We start from the raw sequence: 18,265 nt of genomic DNA on the forward strand, positions 1-18,265 counted from the left end.
TTCTGGACGATGATTAGTGATTAGTGGATTTGAGAATATGCAACAGTAGCAAACACAGATATAGAAACCAGGGCTGGATTGGGCACTGCCAAGGAGGGGGAATGGCTGGATTTTGAGGTGCAGGTTGGTGCAAACTCCGGGTGATGTCTCCAATGCCAGTCATACAGTGGCAGTGTCTATCACTTCCACAGTGCGAGTGGCAGCACATGCTGGTCTCAGTCAGTCACAATGCTTCAGGCGCCGGGCTAACAATCAGACTGTATGTTGTGGGGTCTTGGCATTGAGGCATACCCGGTGTGTGTCTGTGTGGTTCTCCCTGGAGATCACCCGTCACCCTGGACCACTCATATCATCAGTCCCCCCCCCCAGGATATACGGCAATTTCTAGGCTAAGTGAGCTCACATCAGGCACAATTTTGGACATTGTTTTGTGTACTCTGGGAATATAGGGCTTCATGAGTCCCACTGCTAGCAAACTACTGACCCTGGCATAATGATGCTAATTCTTGCCTTATTTTGGGCATCTTTTGCATGGAAATTCCCCACTTTGACATAATGCTGGCCATCCTTAGTATATTGTTGCATCTTTAACAATATTACATAATGTTGCAAATCCATAGCAACCGCAGGTTCACATTTAATCTATGAGAGAATACGGCACGTGGGAAACTGTACGTAAAATTTATTTTCAAATAGATTTTGTATTTTATTCATGAAACTCAATTTTTTGTTTATAGGAAACGATATTCAATGTCCATCATATGGACGGTTGTTGCAATAATTGCTGGAGCAATAATAGCTGCTATGTAAGTACACATATTTATTTATTTAATGTTGCAGTTTTCAATTTGTGGGATTGGTCGCAGAGGGTCATATCAACATGTTGGAATTCTTCACTGCACAATTTCCACATCACCTGGCAGGCATGAATGGGGACTCTAGTACGCTAAGATATTGCTTTTTCATCTAGAGTAGAGAGCAAAATCACCAGTTGAAATAAACCAAAGCCACTATCATATCCTTATGACAGTTGCAGCAGTTCAATACCCAGGGCTACAGAAAGTGACATCACCCACCTTTAGTCTTTTCCCACCAAAGGGCATCATTTATAGGAAAATCACATGAAGCACAACCGAAGACATCACAGTTCATGATCTCACCAAACTGAATTGAAAGCCCACACTATGTCCCTCATAACGAGTGGCCGGGAAACTGGTCTGGATATTCCCCACTCCTGGAGTTATATCAAGGTATAGGTAACGGCGGGGGTGGGAAACATCCAGGCCACTAACAGTTGGAATTCTAAGGGTCCCTGCAGAAATATGGAATTACAATGGGAAGCAGTAATCCAGGGTCCAATTCCTCTGTAATATCCCATTTCCTTTGGATTTTCGCATGGAAATTTGACTGCTATCAGAGGAAATGCAGCGGATCTCATAATTCTGAAGGGGCTGATTACTGCTGTTACATGCCCCATCTGATTTAGGAGGCCTCTAATAATGAAGGCCTAACTGTGAACTGAATACAGCAACTTGCAGGTCTTAATAAGTCTGTTGAAACAATTTAATTATGAATCAATAAATAAGGAACAGCAGCGATGTGTCATAAGTGCAGGTGCAGAAGGCCAGGGTAGCAGCTGTGATAGGCCAGGGATCTTGGCATCACATGCCCATATACAGCCATCTTATAGTAAAATGCACCTGTCGTGTGCTTAGATGTTGCTGTCCCATGCTCCAGATGAGAAGTCATATGCTCAGGTGAAGCTCTATGAGCCTAAATGATGCCTTCTGTGCCAAGGTGCAACTGCATTAAGCTTGAACAACTGCCTTACGCCCACAGATAGCCTCATGTCCCCTCTTATAGTCTTGTATGCATATTTGCAAAAATCACCCTGCCATGACCAGCTTGACTAAGGATGTAAGCCGGACAGAGCCTCACAAGCTCATGTATGCCATTGTAAGTGCAGATCCAGTCTCACATGTCCTGGTGCAGATTCACATGTGTAGGTACATAGTCACACACCCATGCATAGCCTCATATTTCCAAGTGCAACCTGGAACCTAGTATGCATCATTACTGCTGTCATGAGCGCAGGTATAGAAGTATGTCGAAGTACAGCCTCACATGCCAGGTATAGTCTACTGACACAACATGCCATGCCCAAATGCTGCCTCTCATGTCCAGGTATTGCCATAAAACGAGGGGCACTGTCCCACTCCCCCATCCTTTTTCTTCCTCCTTTGGTATCTTTTTACAGTAAAGGACACCTCCCCTTGATGTTCTTCAGTTATGGCTATGACCAGGACTGTATAGAGGAGGAGCCCTGTTTTTTCTGCCTAATGTATTTGGCACCGTAGACGCTGGAGCAGAGCTTTCCCCATGTAGCCCCAATCTTCTTGCTGGCTAATGGTGCAGGATGTAAATTAGGGTGCCAGGTGATCCAGCGCTCCTACTAAAATTCTTCATAAATGACGTCACTATCTACTACCAGACTTACCAATTAATACCAGGCCCATAAGAAACAACAGAGCAGTTGAATCATGAGGCGAATTAATCTAATATGTTGTTATTAAACCTTCTACAATAAACAAGACCAGCTTGTCATTTTAAAAGTTTATTTAAAATTCATGATTGCATACACTTTATTAGCTCTTTATTAAAGTCAAACATTTAATTTTATTAATTCAGTTTAATGCATTAATCATTGGCTCAAAGATAACTGTCAATTCAGCATTGCTTAAAATAATGAATCAAAGAAAACATAAACCCTATTCCCAAATTAGCTTTCTGACCTGAAAGGGAAACAAAATTAATAAACAGTTGAATGCTTACGATCCATAGGAAATCGGACAGCACTTCGCCCTCAGAAAACAGTCAGCCCCTTTCCCTTCAAGAGGCCCAATTTTTATACAATGTTTGCTCACTAATTTAACTAAATGTATTTCTTTGAAAAGGTTCAGCACTCTGATTGGTTGATGACTGTCAGACCACCAAAACCACCTCTTCCAGAGTATGAGCGTCACCATACTATTGTTCATTGACATAGAGTGACAACGACTTCCGAGCGTCTTTGCAACATTTTAAAAGTTGCTTCTCGACTTCCACCAGAGCTCGGCAAAATCATCCCTGTTACTTCCTCGGCCTTGTAAAAAGAACATCCAGAGCAGTTCATGAATAAGTCTTCATCGTCAGAGCCACAGTCTTTTCAAAGGTGAAGCACAAAAACATAATTTTCCATGGAAAGTTTCCAAGATGACTGCACTTGGCTCCAACTCTGCTCACGTACAGGCCGACCAACTTTTCTTTAGAACCAGAACTAGGCCTCGAACCACTCTCCGGCTAGTATTTAAACAAACACAAAAGGAGTGATTAATTCAGGTAAAACAAACCCTTCTGTACCCACCCGACCATTGCTAATTATTAATTAACCCATTAATAACAGACATCTAGCAAAAGCAAACAAATAAAGCAGCACATAAAATATCTACCATTCTTCATGTAGTCCAGCTTTAATTTTCTGAAAGAATAAAAAGATGATTAAATGATACACAGACAGACAAACACAACATAGGACAAACATGTAAGCACATATAAAAAGCACATATCATATATATATCATGCCATGCCATGAATAATCAGCCGCATAAAAATAGTGACAAAGACAAAAGGACAAACATGACAAACAAAACAATATTAATCACGTGTTACAAAACAGACTCGCAAATGCAACAAGAGCACATGTTATTAGTTCCCGCGTGTTCATGTGTGATGCAAACTTAATCTAAGTTGATTAATCAAACAAATCATGCAACAGCTCATTAATAAATTAGTTCATGTTATAGGACGAGTCAGAATAAAATATTTTTTGAAGCTCGCTTCATCAACTCCCTCATCTGGTGATTTTAAAATCACCAAATAACACCCAAAAATTTCAGGACATTTTTCACCCATTTTGGAGACAACACACACTGAATTCTCTTGATATTAGTCTCCCTAAACCCCTGTTTCAGCTGTCTGATCATCTCTTTCAAATTGAACCCTTTGCATTTCCTCCAACTCATATTCCTTCTCTTGTTCCTTTCTGAGTTTATAAATTCTTCTCTTTTCTTTCTGATGCTTCCTCCTCTTGTGAATCAAGCAACTAATTTTTAGCAGCATTATCACTATAATAATGACAATTACTGGATAGAGCACTTTGCCAATGATTGAGCTACCAAGTTCAGAAAACCATTCTTTGATAGCCTCCATTCTTTTTCCAATTTTCTGAGTAAAACTTTCTTCCTCCATAGGTTCCATTTCTTCATGAAACAGTGTAATGTTTTTAACAAGTAACTCTATATCATGATTTTTATCAGGAATGTAAGTACAGCAATGTTGGACATGTAAGACCCCGCAGACTCCTCCCTCTTTTGCAAGCAGAATGTCTAGGGCAAGACGATTCTGCATAACCATGCTTCTGGTAGCAACAAGACCAGTATTAACTAATTGAAAACCACTTGCAGTATCTGTTGACAACCTATCTACAATTGTAGAAACCTTTCTGATTTTGATTGAATTCATGGTAATTCCTACCATAGGAATGACAGCACCAAAGATGTCTCCCAAAATTTCTGAGAAACTTTCTCTTTTGTATCTATTCAGATTTAGATGTTCACCAAATTCAAAAGTACCCTTTTCATTTCTGTCAACATGAATTTTTTTGGAAAAACCAAACCAAGGTAACATGTCCCATACCAGTGGTCTGGGAGGCTAAAATATGCTGTATTACCACAGATAAAGGAAATCCCAGGAAAAATTGGATCCTTGCCACCTTTAAATCCCCATCCACCAATGATACGATATGTATCTTCACATTGACTAGCACCCACAAAATAATTATCATATAATGTGTTATCTTTTCTGATACAAAATTTACCACTAACACTAACTGGTTCGCGCGCACTTAGGACCCGGCCTCTCCGGACCCCGCCCGCTCCTGGTCTCTGGTGGTTGGTTGGGCGGACGGCCCAATCGGCGTCCGGCCGACCCATTTCCGCTCTGGCGATATCGCGTGACCCGAGGGTCAGGGGGTGGAGATTCTGGGCCTATTTAGGGTCAACTCCCTGTGACTGGGGTCTCTGTTCCCGCTATCACTCCTGGATACCTGACTGCTCACGCCGGCTCCTGGCCATTCTCGAGATCCAGGCCGGCTTTCCAAAATTCCCACCCACCCGTCCCTTAGATTTATGGTTTGAGGGGCGTTCTGCGGAGAAGAGACCTGCGATCAGTAAATAGTGGCTAAACAAGATGGATGGGAGCCCGCTTGCCGGGCTCCATAGGCCAGCTCTGAGGGGGGATATGGCAAGCTCTCCACTGGGAGGAAGTGACCACCGGCTGGGGAGGCTAGGGCGACAGATTTTGAGCCTCCCGGGCGACCCTGGGCAGCCTGGTGGTCGGGAGGTGGGCCCTGGTAATGGCGGACAAGGATAGAAGGGCGGGACCCACCACTCTAAGGGGCAGGTGCACGACACTTGGCGTAGGATACCCTGTTGCGAGATGCGAACCAGATGGTGTTCCTCCCTTAGGGTTGGGAAGGTGATGGAGCTGATATGCTCATGGAGCTGATATGCTCATAAATGTAGTTATGTTATAACTTGTGATTTTGATATGCATGTTATTGCTTGTCATGTTTATACAATGTGTGAATAAACATGGCCTTTTTAACCCCACCTGAATCTCTGGTGATTTCAAATGTGGGGATCTTGCATGTCTAGGGTAGTCGCAGGTCTCTTCTCCGCCACAAGGGTGGCCAAGGCCCACAGGTCTGACACCCTCCCCACCTGCGTTCAGAATAAATGACCAGAGTTCCTGGATAAACGTATCAGTTCCATAGTCCGACAAATGCACCCCATCCTGGTGGTACATTGCTTCTCTGGAAATCATCCGGTGCTGGAGGTAGCGCAAGCGGCCCTTCACTGAGCACAACCTTGCTAGTTCCTCGTTCAACTGCCTCACCGAGACGTTCAAAGATCTAGGACGCACTCCTGGGCCCCATGCCCTGCGCGATATCATGCCAGACCAGACAAGTTTCGTTGATTGGAACACGTGTCCCAGCCAGGCGAACTCCGCTAGTAGGGCTTCCTTGACAGCCAAGCGCCCCCTGTCGACCATGTCGTTGCCTCCCAAATGCAAAATAATCCAATCCGGTGATTTGTGCTATCGTGCCCTGAGCTCCTCGACAATCCGCCTCAAGTGTCGGATCCGCATTCCTCCAACGCCATGCCATACGAATTCGGTCTCGCCCAATGCGGCCGGTTTCACCACCTCTCTTCGCTGCAAGCGCACCGCCGCGCGACGCACGAAAGAGTGCCCGATTACCCATACCACGGAAGCGGGCATACTAATCAAAAAGGAGAGAGATGGAACCGTTAGACACTGCACACATATGATTTACAATAATTCAGGCCTTACATATCGTTTGTAGCAATCAGAGGTCCAGCGACCTACACCTTTCACCATGATGGGGGGCAGACCCACCCCTGCCGCTAAAGTTGCGGCACCAATCCTAAAGGAATGAGAAGAATAGCCCGCTGCTCCCAGTCCCAGGTTCCCCAGGGCCAACCCAAAGACTGCCTTAAACTGGTATTGAGACAAGCAATCCCCGTTTTCATGGACGAAAAGAGCTGACCCCCCCCTGCTGGGCGTCGGGCTAGGTACGCCTGCATACGGGATACAGGGCAGGCAGCTATCCCTGGGGCAGGCCGCAACTGAATGTTGACCCCCTTTCCTGTTTGGTCTGTTTTGGACCGTCTCAACCGCACCACTAGGCCCCCCGGGGAAATGGAGATATCCTTTAGCTGCAGGCCCCCCCGTGGTCTCCTCTGGAGGCCCCCACAATCTCACCCAGGCGAAAGGGCCTCGTAAAAGGCCAGGCAGAAGGCTGCCCCAGCATGATTCCCTCGAATGGTGACTGGCAAATAACAGGCAGTACCCCCAAAATATCAATCAAGGTCGGGAGATCCAAAGGCCTACGACAGTCCCGCCGTGTCCCGTCTAATCGGGCCCATCCCGCTAAGGCCTTCCTGATCAAGAATGAAGCCCCAGGATCCCGCTCCCCCGCCAGTTTAGCAAAGAAGCCTATCGCCGCCAGGGAAGCCCTAGCATAGGACACTGTTTTTCCCTGATCCCGCAGAACCTGTAAAAAGGCGTACATCGTTTCAGTTGAGAAGACCCTCCCCCCACCCAACTGTTCAACAAATGATTTGTAAACATTAAACTGCAACTGATAGGCGCGTTTGGTGCGATAACTCAGAGCGGCACCTACCAGCCCCGCGAAAGCGGGGCTCCAATTTTCCACAGTGACGTAGGGAACGTCGTCATGCGTTCTTCCGCCGACGGGTGGAACCTCTGGAAGTCCTGCAACTTGGAACGAGACAAAGCGTCAGCAGCATGGTTATCAACACCAGGTATATGCGCAGCTTTAAAAGTCAAATTCAATTTCAAGCATGCCAACACCAACAACTTCAGCAACCTCAGCACGTGTGGGCAAGTCGCCCCTTGCCGATTGATAACCTGAACCACTGCCATGTTATCTGACCAGAAGGTCACGACCCTGTCCCTGAAGCGCTCTGCCCACACCGTAACTGCAACCCAGATGGGAAAGAGCTCCAAAAAGGCTAAATTCTTAGTCAAGCCTGCTAAGTGCCACTCCGCTGGCCAGACCGCCCCACACCAGGCAGGACTCAAGATTGCCCCAAAACCAACACTACCAGCTGAATCGGTGTATAACCCTAGTTCTTTACTGGACACCGGTGGCGCGGGCCACACTACCCGCCCGTTGATATCTGCCAGGAAGTCCCGCCACACCTTGAGGTCCTCCTTCACCCCTGCTTTTAACCTCACCCGGTGATGCTTCTGGGTAAGACCCATCATCGCTCTGGCTATAGACCTCGAGAAAGGGCGTCCCATGTGAATGATCCGCAAAGCAAAGTTTAGCTGCCCCACAAGCACTTGTAACTGGTGCAACGTCATCTTTGGACACGCCAATGCTACCTCAATGGCTAGGGAAAAGGCCTTTACTTTATCCATTGGCAATCTACATTCCCCCGCTACTGTGTCAATTTCAATGCTCAGGAAGGACATGCATGTGTCAGGGCCGACTGTCTTGCTCGGTGCCAGCGGCACCCCGAATTCCTTTAACATCGCCACCAGCTGGCTTAGGGCCCTTGCGCAAGCATCCGACGATGCGGGACCCATTACCATGAAATCATCTAAGTAATGCACCACATCCGTACATCCTGACTTTTTGCGAAAACACCCATTGCAGCATGGAGCTAAAGGTCTCAAAATACTTGCATGAGAACGCACAACCCATAGGCATACATCTGTCGTAATAAAATTGCTGTTGGACCTGAAAGCCTAACAAATGGTAATCCTGCGGGTGTACCGGTAACAAGCGGAATACTGACTCAATGTCGGTTTTTGCCAGTAACGCCCCTCGGCCTAGCTCCCTCACTTTCTGAACCGCGGCATCAAAGGACGAGTACGTCACTGAGCACACCGCCGGGTCGATGGCATCGTTTGCAGATGCACCTTTCAGTGCTGATAAGTTATGGATCATTCTGAACTGTCCCGGCTCCTTTTTGGGCACCACTCCTAAAGGGGAGCAGACAAAGTTCTCCCAGGGGGGAGCCGGGAACGGGCCTGCTACTCGGCCTAAGGCCCGCTCTTTCTCCACCTTTGTGGCCACTACTGAGGGATGAGTTCTTGCTGAAACTTGGTTCCTACACTGAGTAATAGGGGGGACATGCGATGCTGGTATACGAAAACCGCTGGAAAAACCTTCAAACAACATCCTGGCAGCTGCCCTATCCGGATACCTGCCCAACCAAAAGATCAGTTTCTCAATGTCAACAGGAGTAGGCAGATCAGACCTGGGGAGGCTTGATATCCTTAGGGGCATTGCCCCCCCCCCCGTTCTTTGGATTTCTTATTGCACTTTGACTCAGGATGGGACTGGTGACCGCAGTAAGCGCATGTGTGCCTGAACTTGCACTGCCCAGGGGGCCATGTGCACCCTTTACCATTGAATGCCCAGCAAGTACCTTTCTTCGCGCCCGGCCCTCCCTGGGAAGTCCGAAAGGGCTGCCTAGCCGGGTGTTCCCTATTGCTTACGCTCTCTAACCAAGCATTGACCTCAACCTGGTCCCAACAAATGGAGGGGTTTTCTTCCTTCGCCCAGCGAAACTCCCTATCGTATGTCAGGCAGGCAGAACCGCCATGAGTGGCGTGCGCCTTTACAATCGTATTAGTATAAAACACCAGCGGAATCGCCAACTCTGGCCTTTTTTCCAACAACACCGTAACATAGACGTGAAAGCCGAACAACCAATTGGTTATAGTCTCCTCTATCCTAGGTCTCCGATCTCGGAAGGAGTGATCTTTCCCCTCCCTGTCCTTGTAATCCTCCTCTCGCCTCTTCCGCCTGATAAGGGAGAATATATCTACGTAGGCACCTCTCCAAATCTTCTCTCGCATTTCCGTACTCACATGCGTAGCTAACATCCCTGACTGGGACAACACGTTCCCCTGACTAGTTCCCACCTCGCTACTCCTTAGCGTAGTGTCACCAGGCTTACCTCCTGTAGGTGGCATCGCTATCGCTGTCGCAGGGGGCTGTGCTCCAATCGCTACGCTGGGCAATGATTTGCGCGACTCGACTAAAAGCGCCAACTGCATCTGAATATCCTGCAATGCGTCCTGTTCTGTGACCTGCGGGGGCACCCACGGTGCTGCCGCCCCAGCGCTCCCTCTCTCTAATACCCTATCTGGGGCTGATAATTGGCCCATAGGGTGGAAACTGATGCCAGCAAGCTGTCCAACGGATCGCTAGCGGCTACCACTGCGGCCACCGGCTGCGGTGGGAGTGGTGCCGGAGGGACCGTGACTAATGGTACCGCGCCTCCTGGCGCCAACGTCCTAAGCGCCTCCCTAATTTCAGACAAAACTGACCTCACTGGGTCTGCTGGTGTGACCACACCCGGCTCAGGATCCGAAGGAAAGACCCGTTCTGCATCTAGACGAGGAGTGGGGACGGGACCTACTGATCCCTCGTCCTGATTCCCCCCGGCAGGGCTAGGCCTATTCTTCGTCCCTTTCCCTTTTGGCTGCGCCTTGGCCTTTTTCTTCAATGGTGGACAAGCAGCCTTCGGTCGCCCCCCCCTGCGCGGCCGCTCTGCTACTTTGGGCTGCTCCCCCTGGGAAGATTCACTCTCGTCCCCGCTATCGGGGGTCTCCATGCTCAACTTTTTCAGCAGCAATTTCATAATCTGCGCTAATTCAGGTTCAGAGTCCTTTCGCTTTTGTCCACCCTTTTTTGGCGCCATGCTAACTCTCCCGTGCCTCGTACTACCTCGCTATAGCACCCAACACGCCCTGAGTTCCCTGTTCCCACACCCCTAAGCACCGTTCACGCCGCCCAGCAGGAGCCCGCACCACGAAGAACCCCGCACACAGCCGTAAGCCCCATAAGGCAGCGACACTCCAATCCCTACCCTCCACCCACCGTGACTCACGGCTGCCAACGAGGCCCCCGAGGCACTGGACCCCTTACCTGACTACACGAACGATGCTCAGTCCTTCTGCTTCGAGAATTTCGGAAAGCCGGCCTGGATCTCGAGAATGGCCAGGAGCCGGCGTGAGCAGTCAGGTATCCAGGAGTGATAGCTGGAACAGAGACCCCAGTCACAGGGAGTTGACCCTAAATAGGCCCAGAGTCTCCACCCCTGACCCTCGGGTCACGCGATATCGCCAGAGCGGAAATGGGTCGGCCGGACGCCGATTGGGCCGTCCGCCTGACCAACCACCAGAGACCAGGAGCGGGCGGGGTCCGGAGAGGCCAGGTCCTAAGTGCGCGTCGTGATTCTCCACGCTTGTCATATGAATTGCAGCATTTGTATTAACACCATTTAGTTTTGCATCCTCCATCTGCCAGTACTTAGATTTAGCATGTTTAAGCATTTCATTTCTTTTAAAAACAGCCCTTCTCTCCTCAACCATATTCAGGAAAGTCTTTTCTTCAGCTCTCATTTTGCATGTTAAATTATTTCTATAGGCATATTCATAATTGAGTTTGTTAGTAACTAAAAAGAATTCCCTCATCTGCTTTACAGGTCTCACTTTGTTCAAGCTATTTACAACTTTGAGATTTGCAAAAACCTCATCAAAGTCTGAACAATAGTATTCCAGATGACCAGTTTGGTAAAACAGACTAGCAATTAAACTACAAGTAATACCATAAGTGAGAGGTAACATATTATATGTAACTCCCTCTGAAACAGAAGCAGGCAATTTCACGCAGACATAGCAGTCTTTGACATTCATTACTTTGACATATTCAGAGAGAAGCCTTAAAAATGAATTGCTTGAGAAATCTCCAATAGATCTATCTTGATGAAACTCAGGATCATGATTAATAACTCTGCTAGACTTGCCAGCTTGTTTCTCATGTTTAGGCTCTACTTTACTTGTTATATTAGTCTTGGATTTTTGCTTATTAACATCAAAAGGATAGACCAAAGCTAAAATTAACCAAAGTAAGATTAATAATATCACACAAATAGAAGTCATTTTACAGCATCTCTTAAAAATCGAACACCTAGAAGTATCTGATCTAGGCATTCTAAAATTCAAAAACAAAAATTTAAAATGTGAGTAACTACAAACTATATCCCCCCTTTAAAAATTTTTTTTTTTTAGAATAAAACCCTATTCAGCTTTTCTTCGACCTTGTGTCACATAAATATGTGCTCTCCAACTAAACACAATTTCTTCGACCTAAAGTCACCTAACAAATTTTCTTCAGCCTTATGCCAGGAAATTCAACCCAGAGTCATCTAACAAACTTTCTTCAGCCTTATGCTAGGAAACAAAACCCTTATCTACATTTCTAACAATTTCAATCCTTATCACTGAGTTCTAAATCCTCCTGACTGCTACTTTCCACCTCAACAATTGGTGGAATGATTATATAGGTCCACTCTGGGGACTTATATTTCTGATTTGGCCTTATTACTCTTTTTGTCTTTCGAGAGATTACCTCTATTTTCTTGTTTTCGTTTTTCTTTTCAAGTTCATCTCCCTGACTAGATACCTCGTTGATTTGATCTTTTGATTTCTTCACCAGTTTGAATTTCAAATTGTCTTCAGGCCAAATGTCTCCTTTTCTCAAGACTTTGTTCTTTGGCACACATTCGTTACATTCAGCTTTCCAAGCTCTTTTTCTGAATTTTCTTATTTCAGATTCTTCATCACTTTCATCAGTATCTGTATCTGAAACTTCAAATCTGTACCTAGGAACTTCTGTACTCGGTAGCTTCACTCCATTTGAAACAATACCTTGACTGGTACTTGGTAATTCTTCTTCTTCTTCAGGAATCACCTTCAGCTTCCCAGTCTCAGGCTTTTTGCTCTTGATCACAGAGTTACTCTTTCGCCTTTCAATACTCTGGCTCAGATTTTCGTCTCGCTCAGAATCTTCTGCTTCTTCTGAATCTCCCTTTTCTTTCAGAGACTCTTTTTCAAGCAGCTCATCATCATCAACACCTCGATCTCCAGTTTCGATATTCAGATCTTCTTCATTTAAGTTCTGATTCTCATCTACATTTTCTTGATGTTGATTTTCTTGTTGATCATCAGACTCAGGATCTTCTGGGTCTCCTTCTGAATCTGAATCAGCTGTTGTGTCACTGTCTTCATCAGGATTTTCCGGAGGTGGCACACGAATTATATGGCTCGGATGAATCCACATTTTTAGCCCTTTGCACTTGATTGCATTTGTTGTAACTAAAATAACTTGTCTTGCTTTCTGCCACCTTGGGACTAAACAGTTTCTTCTTCGATGAACTTTGGTACTTACCCAGTCTCCGGGTAACAAATCATGGGCTTGCACTTTCTCCTTTGAAATTACATCTGTCCCCACCTGATGAAATATAGAATTCACCACATCAGACAGGTTCTGGAAATATTCAATGATTGCACTATCATTAATACTCATTAATTTGCCAACTGGAACAAATGCTTGTCTCATAACTCTACCCATCACTATGTCATGTGGGCTAAGACCTGTCTTTTTGTCTGGAATACTTCTCATTGACATTAGAACAAGTGGAAGTGCATCCGTCCACTTTACTCCTGTGGCATCACACATTTTCGAAATTCTATTCTTAATAGTTCCATTTATTTGTTCAACAACACCTGATGCTTCTGGTCTGTAAGCACAATGCAGCTTCTGTTGAATATTCAAAGCTTCACAAACCAATTTCATCAATCTGTTTTCAAAATGAGTTCCACGATCACTTTCAATGGTGACTGGAAATCCGTACCTAGGTATGATCTCCCTAAGAAGCAATTTTGCCACAGTAACTGAGTCATTGTGACGAGTTGGGAAAGCTTCCACCCATCTTGAAAACAGACAAACAAATACCAAAACATATCTTAGTCTGTTGTGCATCGGCATCTCAATGAAATCCATTTGTAATCTGGTAAAAGGACCACCCTCCCATCCTATGGTTCCCAAACTTACAACAGTTTTTCTATTGGGATTCATCTGTTGGCAGGTCAAACATCTTTGGCAAAGTGACTCCGCAATTATTCTAAATTTCGTGTTAAACCATGTTTCTCTGAATAATCTAATCATGGAATCTCTTCCTAAATGTCCTGGACCATGGCACATCTGTGACATATCAGCAATCATGCAATCTGGCATTACAGGCCTTCCATCTTTGTGAACCCAAATTCCATCTTCCTCTCTTTGTCTACAATCATTTTTTAACCATGTGTTTGTCTCTTCCTCACTTGCCTCATCTTGTAAGTCTTTTACTTCCTGCCATGTTTCAACTACAGAAATTAGCATGAGAGAATTCATTGTGTGACTTTCGTCTTTTTCCCGATTGATTGAGTAATTGTTCTTTGCGCAGTATTTCGCAATCTCATCTGCATATGCGTTTCCTTTGGTGATGTAATCATCACCTTTTTTATGAGCTGCACATTTTACTACAGCAATTTGTTCTGGTAACTGAATGCCATCAATCAATCTCTTGATCAATTTCGCATTTCTGATTGGTGTTCCTGCAGAAGTTAAATAACCTCTTTGGGACCACAGTTGTCCATAATCATGAACAACACCTTAACCATATTGACTATCAGTCACTATGGTTACTCTTTTGCCAGCTGCTCTTTCACATGCTCGAATTAAGCCAATCAGTTCTGCAATTTGAGCAGAACGAATTCCATCCAAAGGTGAACCTTCAACAACATCTGAAACTGTGCACACTGAGTATGCTGCCCGCAGAATCCCTTCATCATTCCTCAGACAAGATCCATCCACAAAATAGATTATGTCTGATTCAGGTAAAGGAACATCTTTTATGTCCTGTCTTGGTTTTGTGCAGTAATCTACAACATCCAGGCACTCATGATCAATGTCATTTTCATTACTTACCTCAGTAATAACTCCATCTGGTAATAGTGTGGAAGGGTTTAAATTCACACACCTCACAATTGACACATTGTCTGATCCCAGAATTGTTTTTTCGTATTTTGTCAATCTGCTACTTGTCAGGTGTTGAGTCCTGCTTCTGGTAAGAAGAATCTCAACTGAATGAGGTACATATACTTTTACAGGAAATCCCATAATGATACCCGCACTCTGCTCAAGACTTACACTTGTTGCAGCCACTGCTTTTAAGCAACCTGGCAAAGGTTTTGCAACAGGATCCAAAACAGCTGAGAAATATGCAATTGGCATTCTCAACTTACCATGCCTTTGAATCAACACAGACAATGCACAACCTTCTCTTTCACTGCAGTAGAGTTCAAATTCTTTTTCATAATCTGGCATACCCAGAGCAGGAGCTTCACATAAGCTCTTTTTTAACTGCTCAAAAGCTTCCAGTTCAATTTTTGACAGACTAATTGGATCTTTTATGTCTGCTTTTGTTAATCTCTGAAGTGGTTTTGCAATTACTGAAAACCCACTAATCCATTGTCGACAGTAACCAACCATTCCCAGAAACATTCTCACCTGTCTTTGTGTTGTCGGTGGTTGTATTGCTCGAATCATTTTAATTCTCTCAACTGTCACTTTTCTCGTTCCCTTTGCAATTCTGTGACCAAGGTATTTTACTTCTTGTTTACAAAACTGCAATTTTGCTGGTGATACTTTATGTCCTTCATCTGCTAAACGATTTAACAAGGTAATGGTATCAGTAACACAATTCTCTCGTGTTTTAGCTGCCACAAGTAAATCGTCAATGTACTGCACCAGAGTGGAATTACCAGGCAATACCAGATCTTCCAGGGACTTCTTTTTATTTATTTTTTTATTTTTTATTTTCTTCCATTTTTTCCGTAAGTTACATTGCAAAAAATACAGTACAGAATTTTCTCACAATTATACAGTCATATGTATTATCATACAGTCAGAGCCAGGAAAACAAAAAAAAAAAGAAATTTAAAGAAACAAAACAGAGTAAATCATAGCCTAAAATAATCCTGGAAAAAGAGTAATTTTTATGCCTTACTATTCTTCCACTCTTCTATAGGGCGCCATATCTTCCCCCCCAATATTCTTGCCCTTCTGCCTTTCTTATCATAAATGGCTTTCTCCAAATTATATATATGTAATAACCTTGCCATCCAAATTTGAAATGTTGGGGCAGATTTATCTTTCCAGGCTTTCGCAATAATTAGTCTGAAAACTGCTGTGGCCACAAATACAAATTCGGGATAGTTATTATTATCACCTATACTAATACCTAGTATTAACAGCTCATCTGTAAGTTTCACCTTTAGTCTTAAAGATTTCTCAAGAAACTCCTCTATTGCCACTTTTACGGTGCATAACTGTGGGCACTGCGAGAACATATGCGTAAGATTAGCATTTGATGAATCGCAGCGTGGACAAGTTATACCAGTGTTACCCCCCCATTGTGCTATTCTAGCTGGTGTATGGTATAGCGAGAAGATGGTCTTGTAGTGTTGTGTTTGCAATGTAGCAGAACAAAGTATGGTTCTTCCTAAGTCTAATGAGGCTTGCAGAGATTCCGGGTGGGCCCCAACTTGCTCAACCCATTTATTACTAAATTTCTCCCTGTCGTCGATTTTATACTCCTGTAGTTCTATATACAATTGTCTGATTGAACCCCTTAAGCCACTCCCTAAATATTCCATAATCCTACAACTTGACATGCCTACTGGTCCCCCCTGTTTTAGGTGGAAGTAACTTCTTATTTGCAAATATTTGAAGAAATTGTTTCCGGGTATTTTAAATCTGTGTTGGATATCTTGGAATAATAGAAACCCCCCTTCCCCATCCATCAAATCTCCTAATTTCTTAACCCCTTTATCATTCCACACTTTCATTGTGTTATCCCAAAAAATTTCTGTTGGCAAATCGACATTTAGGTATAGCCTCAGGTATCTATTAAATCTTCCTAACCCTACTTTCTTCATAATAACCCTCCAAATTTTGTATACTGCCTCCAAGGTCTTAAATCTAGTATGTTTGAAGTAGGTAAACTCTACTGTATTAACCAGGGCATTCTCAGCCCTTTCCCCCAGTAGCGCTTTATAAACATTCTCTATACCTGTCCCTTCCTCATGAAAAGCACTGCCACCTAATAGCGCTTTAGAGTACTGCAGTACTGCTGCCCAATAATAAAATCTGAAGTCTGGTGCCCCCCAACCTCCCTTTTCCCGTGGTAGTGTCAGAAATCTGTATGCTCTGCGTGTCTTCCCTTGTGTCCATATTAACCCATTCAGTGTTGCTTCTATTTTATTAAACCATGTCACATCAAACAGTAAAGGGATTGCCCTAAAGAAGTATAAGAATTTGGGGAAAGTGACCATTTTAAGAAAATTAATACGCCCCATTAAAGTCAAATGTAAATTATTAACCCTCTCCAAATTTCTCCTAACCTTCCCTAATAATGGTCCCATATTTATCTCAACCAGTTTCCCTAAGTCAGCCGTCACCTTAACACCCAAGTATGTTGCTTCCTGAACTACTCTTGTATCTCTAAAGGTGGAGTAATTATTCTGCACTATCTGTGTTTTCCCTCTATTTATTGAATATCCTGAGAACATGCCAAATTTCCTTGCCTCGTATTCAATTTCAGTCAGTGCTTGCGCTGGCTCTGGAGTGACAATCGCTACATCATCTGCATAGGCAAATAATTTATAATCTTTCTCATGCAATGTGACAGGTCTGATCCTACAGTTCGCTGTTAACCTTCTCAGATAAGGGTCCAAATAGATGGCAAACAACAACGGGGAAGCTGGGCACCCCTGTCTTGTCCCCCTCCCGATCTGTACCGTTTTTGAATAGGATTTGTTTATTCTTATCCTAGCTGTAGGTTGTCTGTATAGAGCCTGAATTGCAGCCATAAATCCTTTACCTATTCCTGCCCATTCCATCGCTTTCCATAGGTAGGCCCAGGAAACCCTGTCGAAAGCCTTCTCGGCGTCTAAAAAGATTGCTGCAACAGGGTCTCCCACGGCCTCTGATGCATCTAGGACAGTGATCATTTGCCTGGTGTGTTGGGTAGTCCCTTTACCAGGTATGAACCCATGTTGTTCCGGGGACACCATTTTCTCAATGACCTTGCTCAACCTATTAGCAAGTGCCTTGGCGTAGATCTTCACATCGGCATTGAGTAGAGTAATTGGTCTATATGACCCTGGTTCTGTTGATGGTTTGTCCTTTTTTAAAATCACAATGATGTCTGCACCAGACCATGACTTTGGGACAATCCTACCTCCTTGTGCCAAACCACATATCGCCCACAAATCTATGCCTATGACGTCCCAGAAAGTTTTATAAAACTCTACAGGTATCTGATCCTGTCCTGCTGCTTTGCCTGCTGGAAGATCAGAAACTGCATCCCCTATCTCCTGGAAGGTTAACACCTCATCTAATTTGTCCCTCTCTTCTATACTGAATTCTGTCTGTGGTCTTGGTGTTAAATAGCCCATACTTTCTTCCTCAGTCTCACTCGTAGTTACATCTTTCTCGTATAAAACCTCATAATACCTCCTGAATACCTCCTGTACCTCCTCTACCTTGTTCACAATTGACCCAGTGCTATCCCTAACCTCTTTTATCTCCCCTGCTGCCAGCGTTTGTCTTGTTCTAATTGCCAGGAGATGTCCGACCCTTTCATTGAATTCGTAGCACTGTTCTTTTTTTGCTAGGTAATTCCTAGCTAGCTTCTGCGCTAACGAGACA

General features: G+C 44.6%; 1 protein-coding gene across 1 annotated transcript in view; it reads left to right on the forward strand.

Annotated features, from left to right (window-relative positions):
* Positions 1-18,265, forward strand: part of SLC35D2 (solute carrier family 35 member D2) — a 374,942-nt gene that overhangs the window by 271,817 nt on the left and 84,860 nt on the right. The window contains exon 6 of the mRNA XM_086961173.1: positions 738-806. Coding sequence (XP_086817299.1) covers positions 738-806 — 69 coding nt within the window. The remainder of the gene's footprint in view (positions 1-737; positions 807-18,265) is intronic.

This window comes from Lissotriton vulgaris, chromosome 3_1 (assembly GCF_964263255.1).
Source record: "Lissotriton vulgaris chromosome 3_1, aLisVul1.2, whole genome shotgun sequence".
NCBI classification, from domain to species: Eukaryota; Metazoa; Chordata; class Amphibia; order Caudata; family Salamandridae; genus Lissotriton; species Lissotriton vulgaris.